The sequence below is a fragment of the Eriocheir sinensis genome, chromosome 22 (assembly GCF_024679095.1).
Source record: "Eriocheir sinensis breed Jianghai 21 chromosome 22, ASM2467909v1, whole genome shotgun sequence".
Classification (NCBI taxonomy): Eukaryota; Metazoa; Arthropoda; class Malacostraca; order Decapoda; family Varunidae; genus Eriocheir; species Eriocheir sinensis.
The window spans coordinates 8,347,293-8,363,294 of NC_066530.1; the positions used below are offsets into that span (position 1 = coordinate 8,347,293).

At 47.9% G+C, this 16,002-nt stretch overlaps 1 protein-coding gene across 2 annotated transcripts in view; it reads right to left on the minus strand.

The window, feature by feature from the left end:
* Positions 1-7,024: 7,024 nt before the first annotated feature.
* Positions 7,025-16,002, minus strand: part of LOC127001990 (uncharacterized) — a 30,021-nt gene continuing 21,043 nt past the window's right edge. For both annotated transcript variants that reach the window (XM_050867303.1, XM_050867301.1), the window contains 2 exons: positions 11,725-12,013; positions 7,025-11,327 (listed from right to left, as the gene is read on the minus strand). In XM_050867303.1, the coding sequence (XP_050723260.1) occupies positions 9,723-11,327; positions 11,725-11,994 (1,875 nt within the window). In that variant the 5' untranslated portion in view covers positions 11,995-12,013 and the 3' untranslated portion in view covers positions 7,025-9,722. The remainder of the gene's footprint in view (positions 11,328-11,724; positions 12,014-16,002) is intronic.

Here is a 16,002-nt window from a genome sequence, read left to right on the forward strand (position 1 = left end):
ACAGTGGCGGAGGTAGACCAGAACACAGTGTGACAAGGGAAGTGAGAAGCATCTGTCAACGTACCGGTAGATTATGTTGACAAGTGCATCGTTGTAGTTGTCTCGGCCCATCTCCGAAATCCTCTCCATCAGGGTGTAGATCATGCCTGAGAACTGCAGCTCAAACTGTGATATTGTCTGCTCAAAACTCTGCTGTCCTCGTGCGTGGTGGCGGCTGGCTCGGGGGAGTCCTGGCAGGGAGGAGGACCATGAGTGTGTGTGCTCTCTCTCTTGTTCTCACTCCCTCACTCGCTCATTCTCTCGCTCTCTCCCACACTGACACACACAAATTCCAAGTGCTTTCCCTACGTGTCACCTTACTCTTACATCCACGACCTTCATATTGTTGAGGCTTTCAGATGAGAAGGGTCGCAAGGGACGGAACCATTTTTCTAGCTTGTACTGGGAAAGGCAAGGGAAGAGCAACCCTCCGTGCACCGAATCTAAGGTCGCTTTTCCCCTGTATCTTTTCTCTTGTTCTTCCTGTGATGTGTACTCAGCCTGCCTTTCCCAGTGCAGGATAGGAAAAAAATGCTCTGTTCCTTACACCTCCTCTCGTCTGTCTGTCTCATAGATGCACTGTGACATCCCACTCCCATTCAGACACCCACAACATCTAGGCTTTTTGCACCTACGGTTTCTATCAATTTTGTGCCCTTCCATCACCCAGCCATGTCTATCAGTACTAAGGCCCTTCCATATCTGTCTAAGACCCAACCATGTCTATCAATACTAAGGCCCTTCCATATCTGTCTAAGACCCAGCCATGTCTATCAATACTAAGGCCCTTCCATATCTGTCTAAGACCCAGCCATGTCTACCAATACTAAGGCCCTTCCATATACCGGTATGTCTAAGACCCAGCCATGTCTATCAATACTAAGGCCCTTCCATATCTACCTAAGATCCAGCCATGTCTATCAATACTAGGGCCCTCCATATCTGTCTAAGACCCAGCCATGTCTATCAATACTTAGGCCCTTCCATATATGTCTAAGACCCAGCCATGTCTATCAATACTAAGGCCCTTCCATATCTACCTAAGACCCAGCCATGTCTATCAATACTTAGGCCCTTCCATATATGTCTAAGACCCAGCCATGTCTATCAATACTAAGGCCCTTCCATATCTACCTAAGACCCAGCCATGTCTATCAATACTAAGGCCCTCCATATCTGTCTAAGACCCAGCCATGTCTATCAATACTAAGGCCCTCCATATCTGTCTAAGACCCAGCCATGTCTATCAATACTAAGGCCCTCCATATCTGTCTAAGACCCAGCCATGTCTATCAATACTAAGGCCCTTCCATATCTGTCTAAGACCCAGCCATGTCTATCAATACTAAGGCCCTTCCATATCTGTCTAAGACCCAGCCATGTCTATCAATACTAAGGCCCATCCATATCTGTCTAAGACCCAGCCATGTCTATCAATACTAAGGTCCCTCCATATCTGTCTAAGACCCAGCCATGTCTATCAATACTAAGGCCCTTCCATATCTGTCTAAGACCCAGCCATGTCTATCAATACTAAGGCCCATCCATATCTGTCTAAGACCCAGCCATGTCTATCAATACTAAGGTCCCTCCATATCTGTCGAAGACCCAGCCATGTCTATCAATACTAAGGTCCCTCCATATCTGTCTAAGACCCAGCCATGTCTATCAATACTAAGGCCCTTCCATATCTGTCTAAGACCCAGCCATGTCTATCAATACTTAGGTCCCTCCATATCTGTCTAAGACCCAGCCATGTCTATCAATACTAAGGCCCTTCCATATCTACCTAAGACCCAGCCATGGGTAGGCGGTGGCTGAACTGGTAGCGTACTGGGCCCACATTCACCGCGTGATGGACGACGCGGGTTCGAATCCCCACGCTACCACCTGGGATTTTTCAGTCACCGCCGAGTGGCTTAAAACTACCCACATGCTGTCCTGAGGACCACCCATCAACCCGGACTCTAGAGGAAGCCGTCCAAGCGAATCAAGAACGAGTTCCGGGGGGCAGCATGAGCCAATGCAAGATGGCGCCACTATAAACACTCGCCTGCGCCAGAACGGGCTGGGCCGACCATCAGGCCCCACCGGGAAGAAGCCTTGGCCCGACCATCTGGCCCCACCGGGAAGATGCCTACCGGCGCAATAGGCAGCGACGTAAAAAAAAAAAAATGTCTATCAATACTAAGGCCCTTCCATATCTACCTAAGACCCAGCCATGTCTATCAATACTAAGGCCCTTCCATATCTACCTAAGACCCAGCCATGTCTATCAATACTAAGGCCCTTCCATATCTACCTAAGACCCAGCCATGTCTATCAATACTAAGGCCCTCCATATCTGTCTAAGACCCAGCCATGTCTATCAATACTAAGGTCCTTCCATATCTACCTAAGACCCAGCCATGTCTATCAATACTAAGGCCCTTCCAGATCTACCTAAGATCCAGCCATGTCTATCAATACTAGGGCCCTCCATATCTGTCTAAGACCCAGCCATGTCTATCAATACTTAGGCCCTTCCATATATGTCTAAGACCCAGCCATGTCTATCAATACTAAGGCCCTTCCATATCTGTCTAAGACCCAGCCATGTCTATCAATACTAAGGCCCTTCCATATCTGTCTAAGACCCAGCCATGTCTATCAATACTAAGGCCCTTCCATATCTACCTAAGACCCAGCCATGTCTATCAATACTAAGGCCCTTCCATATCTGTCTAAGACCCAGCCATGTCTATCAATACTAAGGCCCTTCCATATCTACCTAAGACCCAGCCATGTCTATCAATACTAAGGCCCTCCATATCTGTCTAAGACCCAGCCATGTCTATCAATACTAAGGCCCTCCATATCTGTCTAAGACCCAGCCATGTCTATCAATACTAAGGCCCTCCATATCTGTCTAAGACCCAGCCATGTCTATCAATACTAAGGCCCTCCATATCTGTCCAAGACCCAGCCATGTCTATTAATACTAAGGCTCCTCCATCAGTCAGCTACACCTCCTATCCTTTACCTGTGTTACCAGACTATCGTACTCAGAACATTACTTTTATCAGTCTCAGACCCAAAACTGTACGTCGTACCCACACAAATATCGAGCAGATACGTAGTTATTGTTAAAACCGTTAATTCATTGATGTTTTTTGGAGTAGTTACGGATCAGAAGTCGCAAAATACAGCATGCTAGGTACGATAATCTGGTAACGCTGTCCTTTAATAATATACTCGGCACTCATGTCACAGAACTGTCCTCTCCCAAAGCTGCTAACAAATCACTGAACCTGAAGTCCGGTAACACACCATGACCAAGACTAAGGATGAGTGGACAGTCTCCGGCACTCAAGACATGCAGGTATTGCCACACAGGGTAAGACTAAATGGTTTGTCATGCTGATAAAAAAGAAATATAAGAAATGCACTCACTGCACAGGCTTCTAAAATAACATAAGAAAACATCACTGGCTATTACGGATTCTGCTTAAAACTTAGATCTACACAACATCTGGAAAACTGAAACGGCATTCCTGCGAGGTACAGCAAGGCGGCAGCATGGATGCATCCTGCACACGCATCACGAGGCTCATCACACGCTCAATGAAAATAAAGATTACGAAACACTTTGGTATTTACTTCAGTTACTCTGCAACATTTTTGTCCCATTTTGAGATGTGAACTAAATTTTCTGCTCCAGCTCACGGGTCTCACTGTTCTCTAGGCCACAACAAACTCACTCCCACAACACTGTGGGGAACCATCCTGGATCTGGATCTGGATCTTAATGCGCAGGGCACCTGTACAGGTGCATAACACGCATAAAAAGACATGCCGAGACATGCTGACCCCCTCCACTGAGGGCAGCAGCGGTGGAGGCAGGAACAGCATCACAGTGTTGGGCGTCCCTAACCAAAACGTGAATGCCGTTAACCGTTAGATTGTATACGGAAAGGTTAGCACAGTCCGCCCAGCTCAGTGTTCATTACGGCCTGGTTTAGGCACGAATGTGAAACAAAGACAACAACAGCCATTCTCAAATATCAGTTAATATTTATAGTAGAATTTATGGTGGCCGTCTTTGCGTTACTGTCGTCTTCTCCAAAAAATTGTGGTTGAGAAAAGTTTTCAGAATTAACGATTTAACGCCACTTGTGGCAAACACTGCAGAACCAGAAACGGTCCACTGACCACAACAGTGGGGCCACATGTTGGACCAGGGTGGAACCTGGTTTGAACTGTGCTGACGAGAGCTGTTCACCAGGCTCCGTGAACAGACTATAGTTTTTTTTACCTTTATTTTAATATTTTAACGTTTTAATTGGCATAATGGCCACTACACTTAAGTGTCGGACGAGGCTGTTCCGGTCCACGAACCGGCACACTGACACTAGGAATCTGCCGACAACACAACAACACCGTACACACTCACGGAAGGTAAGACACGAAAAACGTTATCCCGCCATACACAGTGCCTTCCTGATTACCACATTTATACATACAGCACTTATACTACACTCACTAACACATTCGATGACACAAACAACAATCCCACAACAGTCACACACAAGCACTCGTACTCAGCAATCGTTTTCACACACCGTGGTACAGTGTTTCAATCGGCACACTAACAACGACACAAAGGTACATAAACGACACACCATCCTTCTCTTGCTGCTTCTTTGTGGAGACACGGGCGCTATGGTCAACCCTGGCCCTTATTGCCCTAAGTATTCTTGCCAACTTTGTAGCAAGGCGTTGAGGTGGGGGCAGAGGGCCATCCAGTGTGATTCGCGTCGTGATAGATCCGAGCATGCTGGCTGGTACCACGTCAACTGTATCGGGTCTTTCACGCCGACTTACCCTGGATTGGTTGACAATAGCGTCTCGTGGATCTGCATTAGATGCGGCATTCCTAATTTCTCATCCTCATTCTTCTCAGCTAATCCTATTCCACTATTCAACTCCTTCGACACGCTTTATCAACACAACACATACAACCCTGACACACAACACACTCCCCTCCTGAACCCCAAACACTCAACACCTCTCACCTCTCATAACCCTGCTCCATCCTTCATATCCAGCCCCATCAACCCACACAGACAAGTGCGTTCCCTCCGTACGCCAGACTCGACTCATCACTCACCTCTCACTCCCGTTACTAACAACCCTAGGCCTGCCCTATCACCCGCATCCTATTCTACTCTTCCACTCTCGCCAGTCCCTTTTTCCCTCCTCTACTTCTTCACTCCCTTCCGTTCCTCCATCATCACCAACTTCACCTATCCCTTTACTTCAACAACAACCACGTCATACCCACACTTACCTCCGACTATTAACAATTAATTTCCGTAGCATTAAAAACAAAATAGCCAAATTACACCATCCAGTCACCACACACAACCCTGACATAGTAGTAGGGACAGAGACTTGGTTGACTCCTGACGTTGACAGTTGTGAGCTTTTCCTTCCCCCTTTTAGTATGACCGTTTTCCGTAAAGACCGCCCGACGGACCTCGGCAAAGGTGGCGGTGTCATCATCGCCACCAAGCCGGGTCTTTGTTAAGCATAGGCCTGACCTTGACACAGACTGCGAAATCACCTGGGTCCAGTTACAAACCTTCAACTGTAAATCTATTATTGCTGCTTTTTACAAACCGCCTTCTACTAATACAGATTATTTACACAATCTTCAAATTTATCTTTCATGCATACAGGCAGACAAACACATCTGGATCACAGGTGATTTCAACCTCCCTGACATTGACTGGACAGCAATATCCCCATTTGACCCTCCCGATGCTGACACCCCTACCCCATTATTCCTCACACAAACAGACGCCAACTACACGACACATTCATTAACACCATTCATACATTTTCACTCTCACAAACAGTACTCCAGCCAACACAAACACATACTGTAACACGCCCAGCTGGCCACGGTGGCCCTTTGACCACAACACACACACACACGACCTTTTTCTCGCCAACAACATTCTTAAAATAACAAACACTCAGGTTGTTCCCGGACTTAGTGACCATGACATATTTATCATTGACGCTGACCTTCGACCGATTAGACATAAACAGAGACCCAGACAGATATTTCTTTATTCAAGGGCTGACTTAGACATGATCAAACAAGACCTAACAGCCTTCAGCACTGACTTTTTTGCGACAGACCCGCACACAAGACCTTCCACCAACTCGAACAACCTGAAACACGCCATACACTCTATGGACAGACACATACCACAAAAAACATTTTCTAGTAGGTACACACTTCCCTGGTTTTCGAGGGATCTACGCAGACAACATCGCAAGAAACAGAGACTCTACAGACGCGCGCAGACATACAACACAACAGATAATTGGACAGCCAACAAAAATCACCAAAAGACATTTGCCAAAAACATTGAAGTAGCGGAACGCAAACACATAGCAACCTACCTCGCAGACAACGTAAGAAATAACAAAAGAAACTTTTTTCAAATTCTTTAAGGCGCGCAAATATGACACTAACACGATTACATCACTTAAAGACAACAATAACACATTAGTAACCAGCCCACGACACAAAGCACAAATACTCAACACACAATTCCAATCGGTGTACATACAAGAGCACAACCTAACACCAAACATGCCACACAGCCCCTTCCCCCCGATAGGCCCCCTTGACATTACGACTAACAGAATACAGAAATTACTGGATGGACTTGACACAACCAAATCCACTGGCCCCGACAACATTCCCGCCTTCATCCTTAAATCCTTTGCCCCCATCCTTCAGGCCATATTCACCCAAACCCTATCATCCACCTCATTACCCTCTTACTGGCTTTTGGCAAATATTAACCCTTTATTTAAGACAGGTGACCGGACTGACCCAGCCAATAATGTAACGGTGTAAGGCTTGGTTGCGTGGAGCTCAGACAGGGTCTTGGTGGGCGAACAGGGGGGTGAGGGAAACACTCGCTGCTTTAGGTGAGTATATTCTTTAACCTAAAATACAGGGAGCGTTGGAGAGAGAGCCGAGACAATAGGTCTGTGTCTGTCGAGCTCTCAGGAAGGAGTGACGTTAGAGACTTGGAAAATAATGAAATTACAATTGGTCACGTAAGTCAAGGTGACCACTGAGGTGACGAAGTGTTTGTTACACATACCGAGAACGAACGGATGATAAACACTGACGGATGACATTCCTATAAAGGTGGCGTGATCTCTCTGAAGTGGGTATTTTCCACTATACAGGCATTCCTAATCCATGGTAATATATAATGATAATAATAATACACTAATATAATTACAACCACTATAACACTGCTCGGACACCTACCATTGATCGCGACCTCGCGACATTAAAAAAAAATATAACTAGTAGTTGACCATACATAGTGTGATCTTGTTGAGGAGACTGCTTATGGCACAAGTACATTCAAACAATGGCTATGCAAGAATATTCGTGTAGTAATGACATAAATAATGAGAGGTAACACCAGCGTGTGTGATATAATCCATAGAAAAAAAATATCTCAATGGATAAACATAAAAACACAAGTATCTGTAGTTAACAAGTGGCATAGTTACAGAACATGAAATCCTCATCCAGCTTCCAAAAAAATAATAATAATAATAACAAAAGGTGGGAAAACATAGTACAATGTTAAGGTACAGGAGCAGGAGAAATAACACATTTCTTGCAATTTTCTTGCGTGAGAAAAAAAAAAAAACTACCTTGCCAGTGGCTTCCTTGCATCCTGTCGCCTCATCTGAGCAACCAAATAATCGTGCAGGACAGAGTTCCTCCTAAGAAGGTAGCACACGACGACGAGACTGACGAACATCAGAAACACTGGCACAAAAATTCCAGGGTACAAGTAGGTGAGGTGCAAGTATTCAGGCAGCGTTTCCTCCAGGGTTTCTGCAAACTCTGTTTCGTTTGCAAAAGACAATGAATTAAGGGAATTAGTCACATAAGAGATGCTGGAGAAGTGAATGTTATCGAGAGACCGCAGAGGAAACACTCGATGGGAAATATTGGCAGTAAAAAACAAACGGATCCGTGATGGGTACGTTGTTATGTTAGTGGAGCGGATATAGCATGCTTCCGCTACGGCATAGTGACCAATTACCTGTTGATAAGTGGTACCCTCCGGGCAGATTACTGACACATAGAAGGACTGAGGAAAGTAGAAATAATATAGACCATGAAAGTTCTTATGGAAAACAGGTGTTGGGGGTAGTTACTTGTAAGCGGGCGGGGCGGCTCGTGGGTGTGGCCGCTGCGGGTGTGACTTCTTCTGCGTATCAGGTGGCTGGCAGTGAGCTTGTAGTGGCTTGTTGGCCTGTGGAGAGCTTGTAGCTGTCTGTTGGTTTGTAGCGGGCGGGGCGGCTCTTGGGTGTGGCCCCCGCCTTCGGCTGCGTAGGCCTGTTGTTGGCCTGTTTGTGACTCCTACCTTGTAACGTAATGTAACGCAACGCCTGTCCCCTGTTCTGTGAATTCTTGTGGCTTGTAGCGCTGTAGAACAGATGAGGTAGCGATGGCTAGGGCACGTTGGAGCACCGCTGATCACCAATAATGTAACGGTGTAAGGCTTGGTTGCGTGGAGCTCAGACAGGGTCTTGGTGGGCGAACAGGGGCGTGAGGGAAACACTCGCTGCTTTAGGTGAGTATATTCTTTAACCTAAAATACAGGGAGCGTTGGAGAGAGAGCCGAGACATTAGATTTGTGTCTGTCGAGCTCTCAGGAAGGAGTGACGTTAGAGACTTGGGAAATAATTAAATTACAATTGGTCACGTAAGTCAAGGTGACCACTGAGATGACGAAGTGTTTGTTACACATACCGAGAACGAACGGACGATAAACACTGACGGATGACATTCCTATAAAGGTGGCGTGATCTCTCTGAAGTGGGTATTTTCCACTATACAGGCATTCCTAATCCATGGTAATATATAATGATAATAATAATACAATGATATAATTACAACTACTATAACAATTATCGCCCCATCTCACTAACATCGATTCCATGTAAAATTTTCGAACAATAATACGTACACAAACACATAATGGATCACCACAAACAACATCCTTACTGACTCACAACACGGCTTTCGACCTAAACGCTCATGTGAATCGCAACTCATTACTACATTTCACGACATTACGAGGCTACTTGACCGACGTGACATTAAACAAGTTGACGCTTTTGTTTTAGATTTTGCCAAAGCCTTCGACAAAGTCCCGCACAAAAGACTGACATTAAAATTGAAATACTACGATATTTCAGGACCTATTCAACACTGTATCACTGCATTTCTTACTAACAGGATTCAACGTGTTCTTCTTGACGGATCTTCATCTGACACTGTCCCTGTTTCTTCAGGTGTCCCACAAGGCACCGTTCTAGGCCCCCTTCTTTTCCTCCTGTACATTAACGATCTTCCACTCTAAACGGCTAGCTCGTGTTATCGGTGTCATTGACTTGTGTGCCTTTCTTTAGAGAAGGTATGTGATAAACTCTCTATTGAAGGACACTTATTATAAAGATCATGTTCCACACTGCACTATAGGCTATAGGTCACAATAAAAGTTTCTTCCGATGTTCCTCACAATCACGCTCCTGCTCTGAAGCACCGCTACACACGGTCACCAACAACGGGTTCACAGTCAGGTCCTCGGCCAGCCGTGCAGGTTGCCCCAGTGCAGCCGCAGGTCCGTGTGTCGGTAGCGTCGTCTGAGCCGCCAGAACAACTCGCCGGACACCTCCTCCAGGTAGAGGTGGTGCAGGCGCGGCATTCGACCCACCAGCCGGCACAGCTCCTCCGCCGTGGGCTGCCACTCGTGGCCGTCCTTCACGTGCAGGTGCAGGGTTGTGGCGTGGCAGGCGAGAGTGTTTAGCAGGCAGGCCAGGCCGCGGCACAGGCTGAGGCTGAGGGTGGCCAGGCCCGGTGCCGCGGCCACCACGCCCCCCACCAGCGCCAGCCACCGCGCCACGTGTCCCGCCTCGTCTCCGTCGCCTGGACCCTGCTCGTGAAGACTAAACTTCTGCAGAGCCGCGCACTGTGGCAGTGGCAGCCTGTCCTGGCCATCCAGCTGTGCCTCCATCATGTTCCTGTTCCACACCCTCACGCCGAGGCACGTCAGGTTGGGGCACGCCTGCAGGAGGATGTCAAGTAGCGTGGCCTCCAGCACCAGGCCGGGCGAGTCTGCCTCCACGGTGAGGGCGGTGAGGCTGGCGCCGTGCACGCGGAGGCACGGCTGCAGCAGCGCCTTGGTTCGGCTGGTGGTGGTGTTCACGTTCACGTGCAGCTCTGACATGTGTTTCCAGTGCCCCGTGAGCTGCGCGAGTCTGGCCCCGGCCTCGTCACACCCGTGTTCAGGCTCCACCAGAACGCAGTCTACGGTGACGGCCTGCACCTGGGGGCAGCACCGAGCCAGCTGCTCCAGACGCTCTTGGCGCAGAGTGTACAGCGTCACGTCGTCGAAAAACACACTTCGGATGGCCAGGACACGCTCGCGGGCCAACAGCGAAAAGAGAACTTCGCGCCCGTAGTACTGGTAGCCGTCCTCGATGTGAGTGGTCTTCCAGGGGCTGCTGACGCTCCTCAGTTCCGGATAAAAGTTTAGTAAGAGCTTGTGGAACTTACTCGCCACGCGTATGCCACCGTACGCGAGATCAACGTCTTTCAGCTGGGGAAAAGTCTGCTGGATGTCCAGAAGACGCCCACTCTTATAAGCGCCAATCACCTCGCACGGCATCGCGCCGCTGAAGAAGGCGGCACAAAACGCCTTCATGGATATCACCTGCCACGGGAAGTTGTGCAGCAGGTGCAGCGTGTGCAGGTTCGGACACCACTTGGCGATGTCCAGCAGGATGTCGTCCGTGATGTTGATGTGCGAGATTTGCAGCGAGGCGAGGCGCGAGGCTCCCCGCAGCACGGCGGCCAGGATGCTGGGGTACAGCCCGCCGTACACCCGCAGCTGGGCCAGCTGGGTGAAGGGCGCCAGGCGGGCCACCAGCCGGGCCGTCCATCGCTCCCAGGCAAAGGGTATAACACAGCGGCGGTCCTTGTCGCCATAGTCCCGGTCCAGGAACACGTCCCGCAGCAGCGCCAGCCTCAAGAGGAAGCGCGTCAGGTGCCGCGGGAAGTCCGAGTCGTGTTGCGGGTGTACCTCGGTGTGTACGTCGAGAGCGGCCTCCAGGCAGCGGCCTGGCCCCGCCTTGCTGCCCGGCACGTGTGTCCACCAACGCCGCACCGCCGCCACCACAGCCTGGGAAACGAAGAGAAAGTTCAAGTGACATAATGGGAGGGAACTCGAGAATCGGCCATATTCTTCTGCGGACACTTGTCCCCTCTGGAAATGATCCCCTGGGTGTTCTACGCCCGGCATACATTTGACAGCACTGTTGCGGTGACAAACTGACTAGATTTGTTATTGATTTGGTGAGGTTAGGTTACTTTCTAGTTGACTTATTCATTGGTTAGCATTAATTATTTAAGGACTTGTATTAATAAGTAAAGAGTCAGGAATGTCAAGACTGGGAAATGTCCTACAGTCTTACACGCAGGCTCCTGCAGAAACCCTAGTGTAGGACGCCCCACTTAATTTTTTACCCTTCGCCTTGATGTCGTTCCCTTCCCAAAATTCAGCAGGCGTCGCCCCTCACCTTCACCTCCAGCATCACGCGATCCATGGCGTCCACTCGGCCATCTGGCGGGTCACCGAGTGGCGCTTCCTCGTCAAAGTCTGCGTCGTCGTCGTCGTCGTCGTTGTCGTTATTATGCAACAGAAACTCCGCCGTGCTCCTTGCGATGAGCAGCTCTGCCGGGACGCTGGCGAGGAGGCGGCGAATGCTGTGTTCGGTGGCCCTGACCAGCGGGACCACCACAGCCCGCGCGGCGACCCCCTGCAGGCCGCTAGGGTCCCGCCACGCCATGCCCGCCAGCCCCACGCTTCTGCCGGGAGGGAAGAGTATAAGTGACGGAACTCGAGATATAGGTGACGACTCTGGCCGCCACTCGGCCACAGCGCTGCCTGCCCAGTCCCCACAGTCTGCCTGTAAAACACACACACACACACACACACGCACACACACACACTGCTTGTATGCTTGTTTCAAAAGCTCAAATGAAGGTTTTGATCTATGAAAAACCTGTTTTTGGGAATCCTCCATGACTAGTGCACGATAACTATAATGTGAGAGGGATACTCGCTCTCGCGATAAAGCCTAGAGAAAAACAGCAAATATCCCAACTTCTAGACTATGATGAGTCTAAGTTGCACTAGAAAAAAACAAATGACGTGTGAAACAGTCGAGTGAAGCAATCAAGCAGGTTGCTGGCAGCGCCACCTGGACACAGGTAGAGAGAGGTGCCGCAAGCCCCATACTTGTACCTTGTATGATAAGGATGGTGTGCACCTGTCACTCCAGGGGGTGGAGGTTCTCGCAGACTCCCTCGAGCGATCACTTAACACCCTGCAGGATTTTTCAGAGTAGGCGAGGGGGGAGGGCCTAACATCAGTGGATATGCATCGCAGACTTGGACTAGGGAGCTCATGATTAATCGAAAGGATGTAACAAAGGATGGTCTAACGGCTTATTACACTAACAGTAGGAGTCTCAGGAACAAGATAGAGCTACTGAGGGGGAAAGCATGTGTCGAGAAATTTGACATTATAGCCATCACGGAAACATGGGTGGATACTGCAAACAAAAACTTTGTCTGAGTATGAAATAGATGGTTATCAGATGTTTTACAAAGATAGAAAGGGAAGAAGGGGAGGGGGGGGGTGGCACTTTATGTTAAAGACACACTTAAATGTTCCGCTAACAACTCTGTTCAAGCAAATGGCCACTCAGAATCAATTTGGGTGGACGTCCACAAAGGGAAAGACAAACTAACTCTAGGGGTTCTTGGCAGGCCACCCAACCTTAGCAGGCAGGACACTGACATATTACTGCAAGAGGTTGGCAGGGCGAGCAGGAGCAAAAATGTCTGCATAATGGAAGATTTTAACTATAGGAATATAGACTGGGAACGCGTGGTGGGCGATCTAGAATCTGAGGATTTTCTGAAAGTAATACAATATAATTTCCTCAAGCAGACTGTAACTGAGACAACCAGAGGTAACAACATTTTAGACTTAGTTCTAACTAACAATGAGAATATGATCAGAGCTAGATGTTGGGAGAGAACTAGGTGGTAGTGATCACAAGGATATTAGATTTAACTTATATTGGGCGGTGACCCTTGAACTCAACCCTGTGTTGGTGCCAGACTTTAGAAGAGCCGATTACGAGGGGCTTAAAAGACACCTTGAGGAGGTAAATTGGGGAATCTTGGGCTAGATGAGGGCCAGATCTCAGGGCTGGAACCTAAAGGGCAGGGGAACCATGTAGAAATGACCTACAATAATTTAGTTAGAGTAATTGCAGAGGGTCAGAGACAGCATATCCCTTACCAAGCACGTAGGAAGGAAAATAACGACCCCAAATGGATAACCCGCAGACTTAAGCATAAGACTGGCTTGAAGAGAGGAATTTATAGGGAAATAAAGAACAGGGAAACCCACCTCAGGGGTACGTATGTTGAACTAGCCAGATCGGTGAAGAAGAACATCCGCCTAGCAAAAAGAAATTAATTATGAGATGAGGGTAGCCACAGAACGAAAACAAGGGAGAGAATTGGACCGTTGAAAACAAACACAGGTGAGCTCGTTGAGAATGGAGAAGGTATGAGTCAAATGTTGAATGACTATTTCCTCTCAGTTTTCACGCAGGAAAATCTAACAACCATTCCGGAGAGAGTTCAGGTATAATGGGGCGAAGATAACGACAAGTTGAGGGATGTGATCATCACTAGGCAGGTACTCCAGGATGAGATTGGTAGGTTGAAGAAAAATACATCGCCGGGCCCAGATGAAATATTCCCACGGGTTCTGAAAGAATGCAAGGAGGTTCTCAGTGGCCCATTTACCGATATCTTTAAGATGTCGGTAAATTCTGGATATGTGCCCAGCCAATGGAAAGTATCTAGTGTGACGCCGATTTTCAAAAAAGGAGACCTCCAATTATCACCCAATTAGCTTAACATCAGTTGTAGGCAAGATGTTGGAGTCAATTATAGTCGGGAGCATTCGGGACCATTTAGAGAAGCATAATTTAATTCATGACTCACAGCATGGATTCACGAAGGTTAAGTTTTGCCTTACTAACCTGTTGTCCTTCTACACTAAAGTATTCGAGGCGGGTGACAGAGATGAAAACTATGACATGCTGTATCTAGATTTCAGTAAAGCGTTCGACAAAGTCCCTCATCACCGGCTATTACTAAAATTACAGGCTCACGGCGTAGATGGGAAAGTTTTGAACTGGATTAGGGCATGGCTTAGTGGTAGGAAGCAGAGAGTACAAATCAATGGTAAAAAATCTGAATGGGGCAGTGTTACGAGTGGAGTCCCACAGGGGTCGGTGCTTGGTCCGCTGCTTTTTATTATTTACATCAATGATTTGGACACGGGAATTAGTAGTGATGTCAGTAAGTTCGCAGATGATACCAAGATCGGTAGAGTAATCCAATCAGACCAGGACGCTAGCGTTCTCCAGGATGAGCTTGACAGACTTTATGATTGGGTAGGGAAGTGGCAGATGGAATTCAAGGTCGGGAAGTGTAGTATTCTGAGTGTAGGTAGGAATAACCCCTCACACAAATAGCCTACTCCTTACGTTTCATCTCAAGGAGCGTAAGCAATAGGAGCGCTGAAGTCATCCTCAAACTTTACTTAGCACTAGTTAGACCTCATCTTGATTATGCGGTTCATTTCTGGTCACCCTACTATAGAATGGATATCAAGATGTTAGAATCTGTACAGAGGAGGATGACAAAGATGATTCAGGGGGTGAGGAACTTGCCTTATGAAGACAGACTGAAACATTTAAATCTACACTCTCTAGAAAGGCGAAAGTTGCGAGAACACAGATCGAAGTCTTTAAATGAAAGAAGGGCTTCAATAAAGGGGATGTCAATAGGGTTTTGGTTGTAAAAGATCCAGGTTGGACACGTATCAATGGTTTTAAGTTAGATAAATTCAGATTCAACATAGACATGGGCAAGAATTGGTTTACCAATAGAGTGGTGGATGAAGGGAACAGGCTTGTCAGCCATGTTGTGGGTGCCAATACAATAGATACATTCAAGAAAAGGTTGGATAAAGTCATGGATAGTGAAGTTAGGTGGCGCTGAGAGTACAGGAGCTTGCCTCGAATAGGGCAACCGGCCTCTTGCAGACTCCTTACGTTCTTATGTTCTTATTCTTTCAAGGTGCTTCGACGGAAACTGGAGGAACCTTCTGTGGGGAAGGAGGAGGGGAAATCAGGAATGTGCACAATAAAATCTTGAAGAATCCTCTCCGTTACCAGAGAGGGGGAAAGCCAGCTAAACCAAAGGAGCACTGGGCCAATTCATTTAAGACAATATGTAATCACAATAGCAAAGGACCACGACCTATAAGGGAGCATACTTTCAGCACAAGTAGTCCTTTTAAGGGCCAAGAGACGGAAAATCTATGCATCCCTTTATAGGTACCAAGCTGGTAAGACCACTGGTTTGGGGACGGTGAACGAGGCTCTCATTCTTAGCTAGCGGCTTAGGAGACGGAGCTAAGGAAACTGCGGAACCACCTTCCGTGGATGCAGTGTACCCGAGAACGTATGAGCGCCCCGAGCTGCGAGAACATGAAACCGGAGGTGAGTGCTACGAGGAACAGGGTGCGCTTTAAAAAGGTCCATTACTGAAGGTTCGTCGTGGTGCTTGGAGGAAAAGAGGGACGTTATAACCTTTTCTAGGGACCAATAGGTGCTGTCTCTTCTAGGGGAAGGATTATGATGAAAGGGCCACGCTTAAGAAGCTGAACTGAGCGAGGGTCTCGGATAAGTCCCCAGCCA